The 13524-nt window shown below is 47.3% G+C and overlaps 1 protein-coding gene across 1 annotated transcript in view; it reads left to right on the top strand.

Moving 5' to 3' along the window:
- Window positions 1–13367, top strand: part of PRRX2 (paired related homeobox 2) — a 31748-nt gene extending 18381 nt beyond the window's left edge. The window contains exons 2-4 of the mRNA XM_072984723.2: window positions 9999–10183; window positions 10384–10562; window positions 12231–13367. Of these exons, the coding sequence (XP_072840824.2) occupies window positions 9999–10183; window positions 10384–10562; window positions 12231–12369 (503 nt within the window). The 3' untranslated portion in view covers window positions 12370–13367. The remainder of the gene's footprint in view (window positions 1–9998; window positions 10184–10383; window positions 10563–12230) is intronic.
- The last annotated feature ends 157 nt before the right edge of the window (window positions 13368–13524 follow it).

Genomic DNA, 13524 nt, shown 5'->3' with positions numbered 1-13524 from the left:
ACCTGTAAGAGGGATATTATGGACCTTATTTGGAGATGCAGATAAAGCTGGTCGTCCGAACCATAGGTGTCTAATCAATGATCCTGTATGTTTGAATGAGAATAGAATAAAATGACGGCTTTGTGGTTGTAGATTATTATTGTTCAAAAACACCGAACGCAATTAATTAAAATGATGAAAACATTGACTGGTATTATATAACAGATACAAGTTGTTGTTGCCATCGTCGTCATTATGATTAATTTAAAATTGATTTCAGTTATTTATTTTATTAGTTTAAAATAGTTTTTACCATGTCGTTTCTGAAGCCCAGGCGGCTTACAGAATTAGAAAGACCATTTTAAAAAGCTCGAAACAGTGAGCATAGAAATATCGAAAAAGAACGAAACAAGTATTACATTTAAAACAGTAAATACTGTAAAATCAAAACTAAAAATATGGTTTATGGCAAACACTATTTTAATAGCGAACGCTACACATGGCATGGTCTCCGGCCCCCTCTAGTGGCCAGTTCTGGTCACTTCATCTTTAGAAATATATATTTCTAGGATTTTTCTTTTAATATTTCTAATATTTTCATGGCTAAGTGAATCAGCAGATATTGATCTCGTGGCTATGGGGACCTTACTAGTCAGTGTTGTCCTTAAAATATGGTGCACCAAACTGGGCCCATTTCTTTCGATGTGCTCTGACTAACATGGAATAGGGTACAAATTTTACTAATGATTTAAAAGTACAGTGGTGCCTCGCATAGTGAGGTTAATTCGTTCCGGATTAACCTTCGCTATGCTGAAGCATCGTTGAAGGGGGCAGGGAATTCCATTGGAACGCATTAAACATGGTTTAATGCGTTCCAAATGGGCCAAATACTCACCGTTCAGCGATGCTTCTTAATGGCCGGCAGCCATTTTCGCGCCCTCGCCTTGCTTAACGAGGGCGCGAAAACGCTGCGCGCGGCCATTTTGGGCCATTTCTGGGCTTCCGGCGGCCATTTTGGCCACCGAACAGCTGATTGTCGGGCTTCGTTTTGCGAAGATCGGTAAGCGAAATGCTTACCGGTCTTCGCAAAGCGAATTTTGCTCTAATAGAAAAACGTTGAGTGATCGCATTAGCGATCTGAAAAAACGGATCGCTATGCGATTTCGTCGTTATACGGTGCGCTCGTTAAGTAAGGCACCACTGTATAAGAAGTTTCCTATTGGACAATGCAGGTCTTATGACACCAAACTCTCCTAAACTGTTTAGGGCTTTGTAGACCAAACCCCACTGTATTTACCATTTCTTGGGGTTGGGGGCCAGACATGGGTCCTGATCTTTATTCTGTGACTTGTGTATCTCTGGCATTCCTGGAGAAGAGAAAGAAGAGTCGTGAGATGGACGGACAGCCTTAAGGAAGCCACAGGCTTGAGTTTGCAAGAACTGAGCAGGGCTATTCTGGACGGGACTTCTTGGAGGTGGCTTATTCATCGGGTTGCCGTGAGTCGGAAGTGACTAGGTGGCTGGGTCAGTGCCAAAGGAGAGAAAAGATAGTGCTGGAAGATGTGACTCTCAGGGCAGGGAAAAACAAAGGGGCGTTTTGGAGAGCGCTCGTCCACAGGGCCACTGTGAGTCAGAGGGGACTTGACAGCACACAACAGCAACAACAAACCATTCTGAAACAAACGTTCTCAAAATACACAATCGCAATCATATGTGCCTTAGGGGTGGTGTGATTTCCAAACAACAACAACAACCCACAACTCCTGTATTATTTCAAACAGCTATAGAAGCACAATTTTGAGAATCTGGCTTAGCAAAGCAAACTTGGAGTATGGTCTTCTCATCAGAGAAGACGCGCCCCTGAATTCTAGAGATTTCTACGCTGACCACAACCGTTCTCAATTGATTTATTTCTAAGATTATTTGTACAATGTATTTTTACAAGCGAGGAGCCCGGCCTTCCTAACACCAGCAGCAGCCTGGCATCCAGTTCACATCCCACTCCAGAATAAACATACAATACACGATCTGGTTTATTAAACGCAGCCGCTTTTCCTCGTAGGATGTGGAATGTTCCTCTTCAGGAGATGTGTCAGCTTTCAAACAATCCAGCTAACAATTTAAAATATATATATATATATTAAGGGTTTGTTCGAAAGGTGGTGCTGGAGGAGAGCTTTGCAGATACGACGGCCTGGCAGAAAGACGAACCAGTGGGTGCTCGATCAAATTGAGACGGGATCATCTCTGGAGGCAAAAAATGTCGAGGCTGAGGCTGTTCTTACTTTGGGCACTTCTTTTCTCAAGGCTAAACCGGCCCAGTTCTTTCCGTCTTTCCTCCTAGGGCTCGGTTTCCCGTCCCCTGATCATCCTTCTTGCCCTCCTCTGAACTTGTTCCAAGTTGTTGTTATCCTTAAAGTGCGGTGTCTGGAACAGTGTGTTCGAGTTCAGGCTCGATGTGATCTAGCAGCCACGGGTTCGTCTTTCTGGCCGTCCGTCGCATCCGCAAAGCTCTCCTCCAGCACTACTTTTTGAACAAATCCGTTTCCTCTCGCCCACGGCAGCTTTTTCCTTTTTCTGCCCAGCCTTCCCACCTGTACAATCTTTTACTAGCAACCTTCAAAAGGAGGCCTTTGAGCCTTAGAAGGCATGTTTTGTTGCTTGCTCTCCACCCCCCCCCCCCCGTGTGCCACAAACGAGAATAATACATGTTGGCACTTTTGGAAGGCAACGCTTGTCGATATGAGCTGAAAAATAACCGGTCCCCTTGCCTCTCGTTTCTAGTCTTCTCCTTTTTAAAAGGGTGGTGATAGTCAAGAGGATTGAAAAATAAGAAAGCAGTTTTTCAGCTGAGGCCGCAGCAGTCATGGGGAAGAGAATTGTACGAGTCTATTAAAGTTTCTCTCTCTCTCTCTCTCTCTCTCTCTCAAGTGAAGTCTGTGGCTTCGGCCGGCGCCAGCCTCTCGCACTGAACCAGATGTGCAGAGGCGCCATCCCTCCCAGCAACCGAATCTGGGTTTTCGGCAGGCCTCACACGCAAGGAGAACTGGAATGCACGTGGAAAGCCATGGGTCTGCTGGCGGGGAGGGGGGGGGAAGAGGCTCTTCCTCCCACGAAGTGCATGGCAGCTGAACTTGGGTTTTTTTTAAAAGTAAAAGACTCCAGGGGAAGAAAGGAATGGGGTGAGAGAGAGAGAAAGAGAGAGGAAAACAGTGGTTTTGTCATCACAGACCAAACCTCTGCAAAGTTAGTCTCTGGACTACAGTTCCCAGAATCCCACAAAAACCAGGGGGGATTCTGGGATTTTTAATTGGGCTACTCCGGGAGTCATCCAGATAACGTATTTCGTTCTAGGGAGTTCCCAGAACTGGCCATGAGAGGGAGCCAGAGGCCAGGCTCTGTACGTATAGCGTTCGGTAGAGAAATGTATTTCCACGATATCATTCCCAAAACTTGCCACGAGAGGGAGACAGAGAGCAGGCGATGTATGGAGTAGCTATTAAAATAGGGTTTGCTACCATCCGCGTTTTTCAGCATCCGCGAAGGGGGCTTGGAAATGACCCCCTGCAGATAAACAGCTGCATGGAGCTGAATCCCAGTGAGCCCAGGAATCAAACCTAACTGGGGTCTTGACGTTTCTGCAGTGCAGTTGCCCACGTAAATGGAGAATATACATATATGCATGTAATAGAGCTAAGGAAAAGATGCAAAATGCTTCTGCCATTCTTCAATGCTGTTTCCTCTTGCTCAAGCCGGCTCAGTTTTTCAACAGCGTGCACCGCCGCCTCTTCAAGGTACAGCCTGCCCCCCCCCTTCCCGCCACCCATTTCCTGTGAGGGTCGGATGCAAAAAAAAAGGCTTCCACTTCAGCCGCCTCTTGACAGTTTGAATGGATCTGAAGGAAAACTGAGAGGCCAGTTAAATGTTTTCAGATGGGGCACTTCAGAGGAAGCAGGTCACCTCGTGTTAGCTTTGCTCGTGGCCCTCCTTGGCCGACTCCTTTGGCCTTTTAAAATGTCATTTATTTATTTTTTAAAAAAACCCTTTTTTTTGCATTTTCTGAACCCCTTTCAGAAGGGGCAAAAAGAAATCAGCCAAAATGTTTCAAAGTTCTCATGGCCTCCTGGGAAGTTGGAAAGGGACGTATATATATTAAAAATATTTATATCTATCTATCGATCGATCGATAGATAGAAGGAAAAGGGGAAATCGCTGGTTTAGTCAATGAAGCGAGCTATCTGTTGTCCACGATGGATGATTTGGGGGGAAAATGTCTTTCCCCCCCCTCTTTTTATTGTTGGTTTTAGAGGACCCCATTTCTCCTCAATTATTTCAGACTTTTGACTCATCCATGCCCTTCATCATTTGAGCAGCGTGCTCTAAGACTGCAGACTTGGAGTTGCGCACGAAAACGTAATGTCGGGAACGTCGGTACGGAAAGCAAGGATGATGGGCAAGTCTTTGGGTCGAAATCCCAAGTCCCGGGTTCAAGTCTTTGGGACCTGGGGGGGAAAACCCTTTCAGATGTATGTAGTCACTTTTGGTTGAGAAATAATAGCGTCTCTTGAACGTGATGATGATGAAGGAAGTAGCTAGGCAGGGTGAAGCTCTTTGGGACCTCCAAGGCATTATGGGCCTGGTAGTTTCCTGAGAGGCGCACTGTATGAAGAATAATAAGTAGGGAGACTACCAAGGCTATAATGCCATGCAGCTCCCATGGAATTTAGCTCTACCCGGCCACTTTCTCCCTCTTTAGCATGTCTAAGAGTAGTTGTTATTTTCCAACTGAAAGTGATTACAAACACCTGACTTTTTAAGATGTATTTGGCTAAAAAGTCCTCAGAATTTTGATTCGAGCTGCTCTCGAGAATATCGGCCATTATCTGTTCATAATAAACATTCCCCCCTCCCCCAAAAAATCAGGTTGTTTGAAGATATGGTGGAAATGGCAAAAAGGAGAGGGTTGTTTGTTTTTACCTTATAAAAGGAATGAAAATATTTCATGAAAATATTTATAACAAAGGCAGCACACAAGGAGCCAAGCACCTCGATGCTAAGACAATTTTAACAAGCCTCTCCCAAAAGACAACAAGAGAGTCGAGAATTTAGCAGGCGCACGGCCCTGCCCTGCCCAATAAGACATGCGGAGCATGCACAGTTTTGTGGGTCGGTTTTCTGTTTTTGCATATCTGTTAAAGAAATCTCAGGAGATGACTGGCTCTTTCTTAAAACCGGGGAAACGAATTTTGCACCGTGCTTTTTTGCTTTTAAAGCAATCTCTGAGCAGAAATTCGCTTGTCCTTCCAAATGTTTGTTCCTTCGAATTTTTGTGGGAGGCGGCCCTGTCATGTCTGTGGCAGGAAAAGAAAATAGACAGCACGCTTGTGGCACCTTGGACAAGAAACAGGATTTATTTGGTATCCCCATTTCCTGGAATGCAGCCCAGTTACTCCGACGGATTTGACTGGCTGCAGTCCTAGAAAAGTTATGCCCAATCAGACCTGTTAATCTGTGAGAGCCAGCGTACCATAGTGGATGGAGGGCCAGAGACAGAACCCAAGAGACTTGAGTTCAAATTTCCCCGTGGAAACTCATGGGGGTGAAATAGTGGTAATGAGCCCCTCCTTAAACATCTCACGCATCTCGAAAACCTTATTAGGTCACCCGACATCAGAAGTGATTTGATGGCATTAAACACAAACTCTTTCAAACAACACAAGACCCCCTTGATAGTTTTCCTTCTTTGCAGTGGGCTTCTCCCATCAAAAAACAGATGTGGAAAATAGACAGTAAGACCCCTGTATCTGTGGGATCAATATCCACGGTTTCACTTATCCACGTGACCTGAAAATGTTAAAAATATTTGAAACCACGCGTCATGGGGGAAAGCCACAGTTGACGTCACGTTTTGTTCCGCGTGTTCCTTCCTAAGGACAGCTAGAGAGGGATTCGATCGGAGCTGGAAAAGTGAAGGGAGATCTTATATTTGTTTTCCCCTGCAACCGTGGTCATACCCTCATCCCTCTCCCCTGTCCAGTCAGGGAGGTTCGCCCCTGCCACAAATCCAGCCACGCGACAGTGGCTTGACTGTCTCCCTTTTTGTTGCCACCGCCACCGAGAAAGCTCCCGGCTAGCCGGCCCGGAAGGCCACTTCCTGTCTGCACAGGAAGCTAGGCCTAGGCTAGGCCACCATGTTTTCCCAGCTAGGCCTTTCCTCCAGGCGAGCCATAGTGAGGTGCCTGTCAGCATGGGCCTGCCAGAAGAAGCTCGTTGGATGGAGAAGGATGGGATGTGTGGCCCTCCAAAATATCTGGAAGCCCCACATCTAATGAGGACTGTGGGTGCAAACCACGGCTGCACCCTCGCCCTGTCCTTTTCCCTGGGAATGGAAGGAGCTCCCCATTGCTTTCTTCTTGGCGTCTCCCTCATTTCCTGAGTGATCATCCCACCCACCTCCTATCTTTTAAAAGCCAACAGAAGTTATAAAGACGAGAGAGAGAGAGAGAGAGCACGCCTCCCTTGGCTTCCCTCTGAGTAAAAAAGCATGGCCTTCCACGATACGCCATGTGGCGTAGAGAGAGAAAGACGGAGCACCGCTTCCCACGCAGAACAGACTCTTCCGTACACATCTGCTGCCCATCCAGAGAGATTTCGCCAGTTTGGCTTCGTTCACAGACAACGTGTTTGTTTATTTATTTATTTATTTATTTTGAGGGGGGTAAAAAATTCTTTTCTAATTTTAAATCTCTCTGAAACACGCAGAGCAGACGGCGCAAATGCTGCCAAACGAAGGCGGGTCGCAATTAAACCCAGGCGGCAGGGCGATTTGTCTTCTTCTTGCAGGAAGCTCGGGCGGGACGAGTTGCGAGCGGTTGAAACGGAGGGCAGAACAGATTAATAGCAAAAGAGAAGCATGAAAGCCATCGCCTCCCATGTAGACCACAAAAGGGATCATGTTTTTACTGACTTACTTATGTACTAAGGACCTAATCACATGGACTATCTGATTCATTTCTGTTTCCTCCTTTTTTATGTCAATATATTCGTACCTATAGTCACGTGGTAGATATACCGCTGGGCCTGTTCACATGGCTGTCAGTTCAATAGGTGTTTTTTTTTTTGCTATTTGTACCATTTTTGTAGGCCAGAGGTCCCCAACCCCCGGTCCGTGGCCTGGTGCCGGACCGCGCTGCGGAGACCTCTCCCCACACATGCACCCCTGCACAGCCCATTTGTGCCTGTGCGCGAGCATGCCCGCACGAGTGCTGCGCCACCCTTTACGCATGCGCACGAGTGCGGGGGTGTGCCCCGCCTTCCTCAGCCGGTCCACGGGGCTAAAAAGGTTGGGGACCGCTGCTGTAGGCGTCACGAGCTATCTCGTATAAATCCGTTCATTTTTCTGTCCTATTTCTGCGTCCTCACAGCCCTGAACGCTTCATTTTTAAAAAATTGCAAGCGATATATCGCTAAAGTGGCATATACATGCCATTTTCCTGTCACTTCCAATTGTTAGTCGACGTGCCACCTGGTGGGATATGCCACTAGACAAATTACAATGAAGAGTAACTTTCTCGGTAAAAACTGCCAAGAACTTTTGGGCTTTTAACTTCCTCCCACTGGTACCAACCTGATGATGTGGCATTTTGATCCACGAAATCTCATCAGTGGTTATGATGATTTTTTTTTAGTGGTTTATTAAGGCACCACCTGCTTTTTTGCATAGATAAATGTAGGGCAGCATTAAAAACAACTTGAACTGTGGTTGAAAAGATTTCTGGGGACCCAAAGTTGGGAACCACCGCTGTAAAGAAAGTTATTGTTTCTGCGTCAGGAAACGGTCTCTGGAGCCTCCCGCTGGCTACGGCCGAGTGCGAATTTGTTAAATCCTCATCAAGATCCGTGAAGTGCGGTTTGATTTTTCTAATCCAGGCCGCTGAGATCAAATGGGGATTCCACGTGCTAAAGATGCACATTCATTAATAAAACCTATTTATTTGCTTAGGGATGTCTACTGCCCCGGGGTCACATTTACCTAATGGTTATTTGCAACCAAAACAGACCCGTGTCTTTAGATTCTTTGAGGGAGAACGTTCGAAGGGAGGGGCCTTTATTTTTCTTGGGAAGAATTTACAGCAAATGCCCTCCGGGCTATTCAGCCTCTTCCGTTATACGGGATAAGGTGAAACTTGGAAAGGAATTGACGAGGAGCAGGAAAAAGGTCCCCATAAGTAAGAACTGACTCAACAGCATGTTGTCAAGAGGTTTTAGAGAGGAGGAAACTTATCAGAGAGAGCAGGGGAATGGATCGCGAGAACCAGCTATACTGACAGAAGTCAAAATCGTTGGCTTCCTCGTAGGGGATGATTGTAAATCTTGAGCTTGAGCGCCCTTGGCATATACTTGTGGTCTTCACAGAAGCAACTGGCAGACCTCTGTGGGAAACAGGATGTTGCTTGCCCTGATTGAGCCTTGGAGGTCTTCCTGTGCTCGGTATTGTTATGTGCTTCCAACTCGGAGCCCTTAATATTCGTTCGTTCGTTCATTCGTTCATTCGTTCATTCAATGTATAGACTGCCCCATTAGCGCAATGAGGTCCTTACACTCATGGACACAGGCACGCACTTTCCCACATACAACTTAATGCTAGTGGCTTGAGCGTCACCTCTGCGCGAAAGAATTCGTGAACAAGAAAAGGAGAGATGGTTCGTTTTTTGGCCGAACCGGTGTTTCGGCGCTTCCCAGCCCTGCCTCCTCTGGCAGGCGTCCACTCACAGGCCGTGTCCTGCCTCCCCTGTTCTGCCTCCTTCAGGCGCTGCCTCTGAGTGGGTGCCCGCCCGAGGAGGCGGGGCTAGGAAGCGCCAGAAACCGATTCGGCCAGGAAGCAAATCGGCGCGAACCAACAAACCAGCCATTCGCGCCCATCTCTATTTACATCTGTTTTGTGCAAAAAGGATGCTCAAAACTGCTAGCATGAGCCGTGCATGGGGAAGGGTGCGCATGTGTCATGCGTGCGGGTGCGCATGCCTGTCTGTGCGAACGGCAGCCCCTGAAAGGTCAGATTCAGGTGAAGCATTTGAACCCTCTCGCAAAGCACCCCAACGTCCCGCCATAAGGCCGTTCTCCAGGGGGTCCCACCACATCAGAGGCCCTCCCGTTTGACGCACAGCAGAAGAATCCAGGGCGATTCTGCTCCCAGTCAAAGACCTGGCATAAAAGTATTCCTCGTTTCAAAAAACCGTTCTAAAATAAAGATTTCTCCACCCCCCGCCATTAAGGAACAAATGGGAGCCAGATGGGTTGCATGGCAGAAAAGTCACTGTATAATATTTCAGCGGGGAATGTAAACGAACGAGAGTTTGCAGTTCTGCTCCGAGAGCATCGTGTCGTGCTCTCTGCGTGTGTCGGGCCACTGGCCAAAGTCTCCGGGCCTTGCTGCCATTTCTGAGGTCTCCAGGCGCAACCCCCATGTGCCAGGGTGTGCGGCGGTTTGAGAAAACGGCATTTATGAGATAGCCAGGTGGTATCAGAGCTCATGCATTCAGTTGTGAGGATGTATCTGCAGGATCGCTCGGTGGTTTAGGTCTCCGGCTGCAGAGCCAGAAATCGGGAATCTGAATCCACCTTTTGGCCTCTCTGACAAGGGTCAGACTTGGTGATTTATAGGATCCCATCTAGCTCTGCTGTTCTAAGATTATGATGATGTGAAACATACAAATTAGTAATTTAGCTAGCTGGATAGCTCCGTCGTTTAGATCTCTGGCTGTGGAGCGAGAGGGTTGGGAGTTCGATTCCCCCACGGTGCTTCCTTGACGGGGCTGGACTGGATGATCTCATAGGGTCCCTTCCAGTTCTCTGCTGTTTGGAGGTTATTATTATTATTATATAGCTCGATTCTGTACATGGGCATGGAAAGCCGGGTGGAATCGCCTTCTCTTTGGCCTCCGGCCACGGAACGGGCGGGTGCTGGAGGCCGGTTTCTGACCGTTCTTCTTGGTTGTCTCTCTCTCTCCCGCGAACAGGCGAGAGTTCGAGTCCCGCCCGCAGCTCCGCCAAGCGGAAGAAGAAGCAACGAAGGAACCGTACCACCTTCAACAGCAGCCAGCTCCAGGCGCTGGAGAGGGTGTTCGAGAGGACGCACTACCCAGACGCCTTCGTCCGGGAGGAGCTGGCGCGGCGCGTGAGCCTGAGCGAGGCCAGAGTACAGGTGAGTGCCAGGGTCGCAACCGCCCCACAAGCTGCGAGTTCGAATCCCCCGCGGTGTGTGCCCCCTGGGAGAAGAGCCAGCCTGGGTGGCCCTGGTCCAGTGGCACCATCACAGGGATTTCTCCCTCCCAGGAGAAGGGAAGGGTCCACCACTTAAAAAAAACAACACACCCAAATTCTTACCTGCTTCCTCTCCGCCAGGTATGGTTTCAGAACCGGAGGGCCAAATTCCGCCGTAACGAAAGAGCCATGCTCGCCAACCGGTCGGCGTCCCTGCTCAAGTCCTACAGTCAGGATGCGGCCATTGAGCAACCAATGGCACCCCGGCCTACGACTCTGAGCCCAGACTACCTGTCTTGGTCAACCTCCTCCCCGTACAGGTGAGTATCTATCGACCCCTATCGTTCTTTCGTAGCTCCTGTACGCTGGAGCGAGCAGATCGGCGGTTACGTTATGGTGCTGACTTTTTATTTCACCTATTTATTTTCCCACTGGAATCCCGAAGCTTTTTTGCATCGATGATCTTGGGTCGGAAGGTGATGAAAACTGAGGGACAGTAAAAATGTTATGCGACTTTTCAGTATCATTAGAAAGCTTATGCAAATGTGCATCGGAGGTGAGCGATACCATTCGGTGTTTAAACTGGATCGTCCTAAAAACATTTCAAGTATGGCTATTTCAATTACTTTCTTTAGTAATACTCTCCATTTCAAAGTATTGGTTTGTCATCGATGTGTCCATAATTACTGATCATTGCAAATGGCCAGTTTTATAATTTGCCAGTCTAAACGGATTGACTGATTGACGTTAACGATGCTAGTTTCCATATGAAAGTCAAAATAAAATCAAAAGACGGGCAAGGTATTAGCTAAAGAATATATTTTTCTAGGGAGCAAGGGAAGAGTCGACCCCTCTAAAAGCAGAACGTGTCACTCTACATTGGAGAAAACAAAATTTACAGGTATAAAAAGATGCTGACTCCCCCAAAGGAGTCATACATATATAAGTTTCAGGAACTGCAAAGTTGTAGACAAGGTGGAATCCAATATATGCAATCTCCTTGAATATACGGACCTTATATAAGTAACAAAATCAATATACATAAAACTGTTTCGGCATCTGGTTTGTCCAGCAACATACTTAGAACCCGAAAGGCTTATCCGAACAGCGTTCCAAGCGATCTCTTTCCTCTCCTTCACTTGTTTTCCACACGTTATAAAACAGGGCTTGATTCTGTTTATTTCCTGAAGATTTTTAAGTCTATTCTTTGGGGTATACTGCCCTCGCACGGCGGCTCCCGAGATTGCAGAACGGGACAAATTAAAGTGGAACACAGCATAATATGTGGCTTGTGTTAATGAAGGCTGCAACTGAACAATATGCATATCTAGTCAACGGTTAGAAAGCCAGTAAAAATTCAAAGACTACTTATCTACAGAGCAGACAAAGACTGTATAGCAAGAGACACCAACAGAAAAAGGAGACAGCAAAAGAGAAAAAGATATTATACACTTGACTCACAGTGACAATGAGGTATTGAATTCACGCCTTCCCAAACTTTACAAACATCTGGCTTAGCTGCCCCGCAACACAGCTACTGCCAAAGGAACTGCTAATATTTTCGAAATCAAATACGGTAGGAAACCGCCCCCCCCCCCAATATCCATGGAGGATCAGTTTCAAGCCCCTCGCGGATGCTGAAAAATGTGGATTGTAGCAAACACCACGCATAGCGTGGTCTCTGGCTCCATAGAGTGGCCGGTTCTGGTAATGAGAGAATAAAAAATCGATTACGCCAGCGAATTCTGTCCATCGCATGGCCCTCTGGCTTATTCTAGTGGCCTGTTCGGGCAACTTCGTCTTTAGAAATATATAGTTCTAGAATTTTTAAAAAGCGTTTTCAATATTTTTAGACCGTGGATAAGCAAACCAGTGGATACCGATCCCGTGGATACGGGGGTCCGGCTGTATTTATTGTAACGTGTGCAATGTACAAGTAAGACTCAAGACTTTCTCTCTCTATCTATCTATCTCTCTTTCTTTGACAGCAACACAGTGCCTTCCTATACCAACAACAGCCCAGCGACACCCACCCAGGGGGTCAACATGGCCAACAGCATCGCCAGCCTACGTCTCAAAGCCAAAGAGTTCAGCCTTCATCAGAACCAGGTGCCCACCGTGAACTGATATGGGGGGGCTGTGCGGAACACGCGGCCCTCCCTCTTTTTCCTTAAGTGCCTCAATCCGTGTTTCTCCGTTTCCGACAAATAGCACGGCCTACGACCAACGGAACAACCTCTTGCGTTTCTTGCACCAGCAATTTCGAAGCCATCGCCCGCGCCCGTCCTCTTCCTCTCCTCCGTACGCCTTCTCAGAGACATGGGCTGCAAAACTCATGCCCCGTTTCCACGGGAGGAGACCCGAAAATCTCACCCCTTCGGGACTAAAACGAAACTTTTTTTTACTTTGACATTTACGTATAAAGCTCGCGGTCTCGGATGAAGGCAAGCTTTTAATCTAGAATCGCCGGCTTCTAAGGATAACCGACAGCGGTGCAAGTTTGATTTTAAAATCCAAGGGCTACTCAATGCTCAAAAACTCAGCCCGGAAATGTAACCGAATGGCTCCGGTCATTTCTCTTTTCCTCTTGCTATTACGATTGTTCGACCATCGTGCTGACGCTGGCGAAACATCGACCAGCATTTTAAGAAAGAATGGTTTAAAAATGTAAAAGGGGGGGAAGGGGAAACGGCGGTCCCTCTGGCAGCCGAAATCCACAGAAAGCCGAACTCAAAACGATGGCAGCATCCACGTCCATGAAACCACCCCGAATTGAATCGGTTTGGGAGAAGCCGAGGTGTTTTAAAAAGCCCCCACTGGCCGGTTGGGAAAAAAAAACTCGCCCGTGTGAATCGTTTTCGCCCTCGCGTTGGGTGAACGATCAACTCTAAATTGATCGAAGTGACGTTGAAATGTGGTTCTTATTGCCAGTGCGAATGGGAGTTTTTTCGTTTCCTTTGGGAACCCTCTGTATCGGGAGGTGGGGGTGGATTTTGAAATATATATTTTAAAAATCTGGTTTGGGATGTTTAAGCTTCCGCTTCCCATGCACAAGGGTCCTGATCCACGGTTGTGGGCCATGTGCGCTGACTGTGGAGTAAACAAAATAAAAGAATTTTAAATTTGTAATGTCTGTATCGTCTTAATTCGTAGAAGACCTCCTGAGAAATGAGGGAGTAGCCTGCTAGCCGTGTGTGTGTGTGTGTGTGTGTGTGTGTGTGTGTGTGTGTGTGTGTGTGTGTGTGTCTGTCTGTCTGTCTGTCTGTCTGTCTGTCTGTCTGT

Source organism: Pogona vitticeps, chromosome ZW-PAR (genome assembly GCF_051106095.1).
Source record: "Pogona vitticeps strain Pit_001003342236 chromosome ZW-PAR, PviZW2.1, whole genome shotgun sequence".
NCBI lineage: Eukaryota > Metazoa > Chordata > Lepidosauria > Squamata > Agamidae > Pogona > Pogona vitticeps.
Note: the sequence above shows the minus strand (reverse complement) of the source record. Positions and strands in the feature narration are given on the sequence as shown.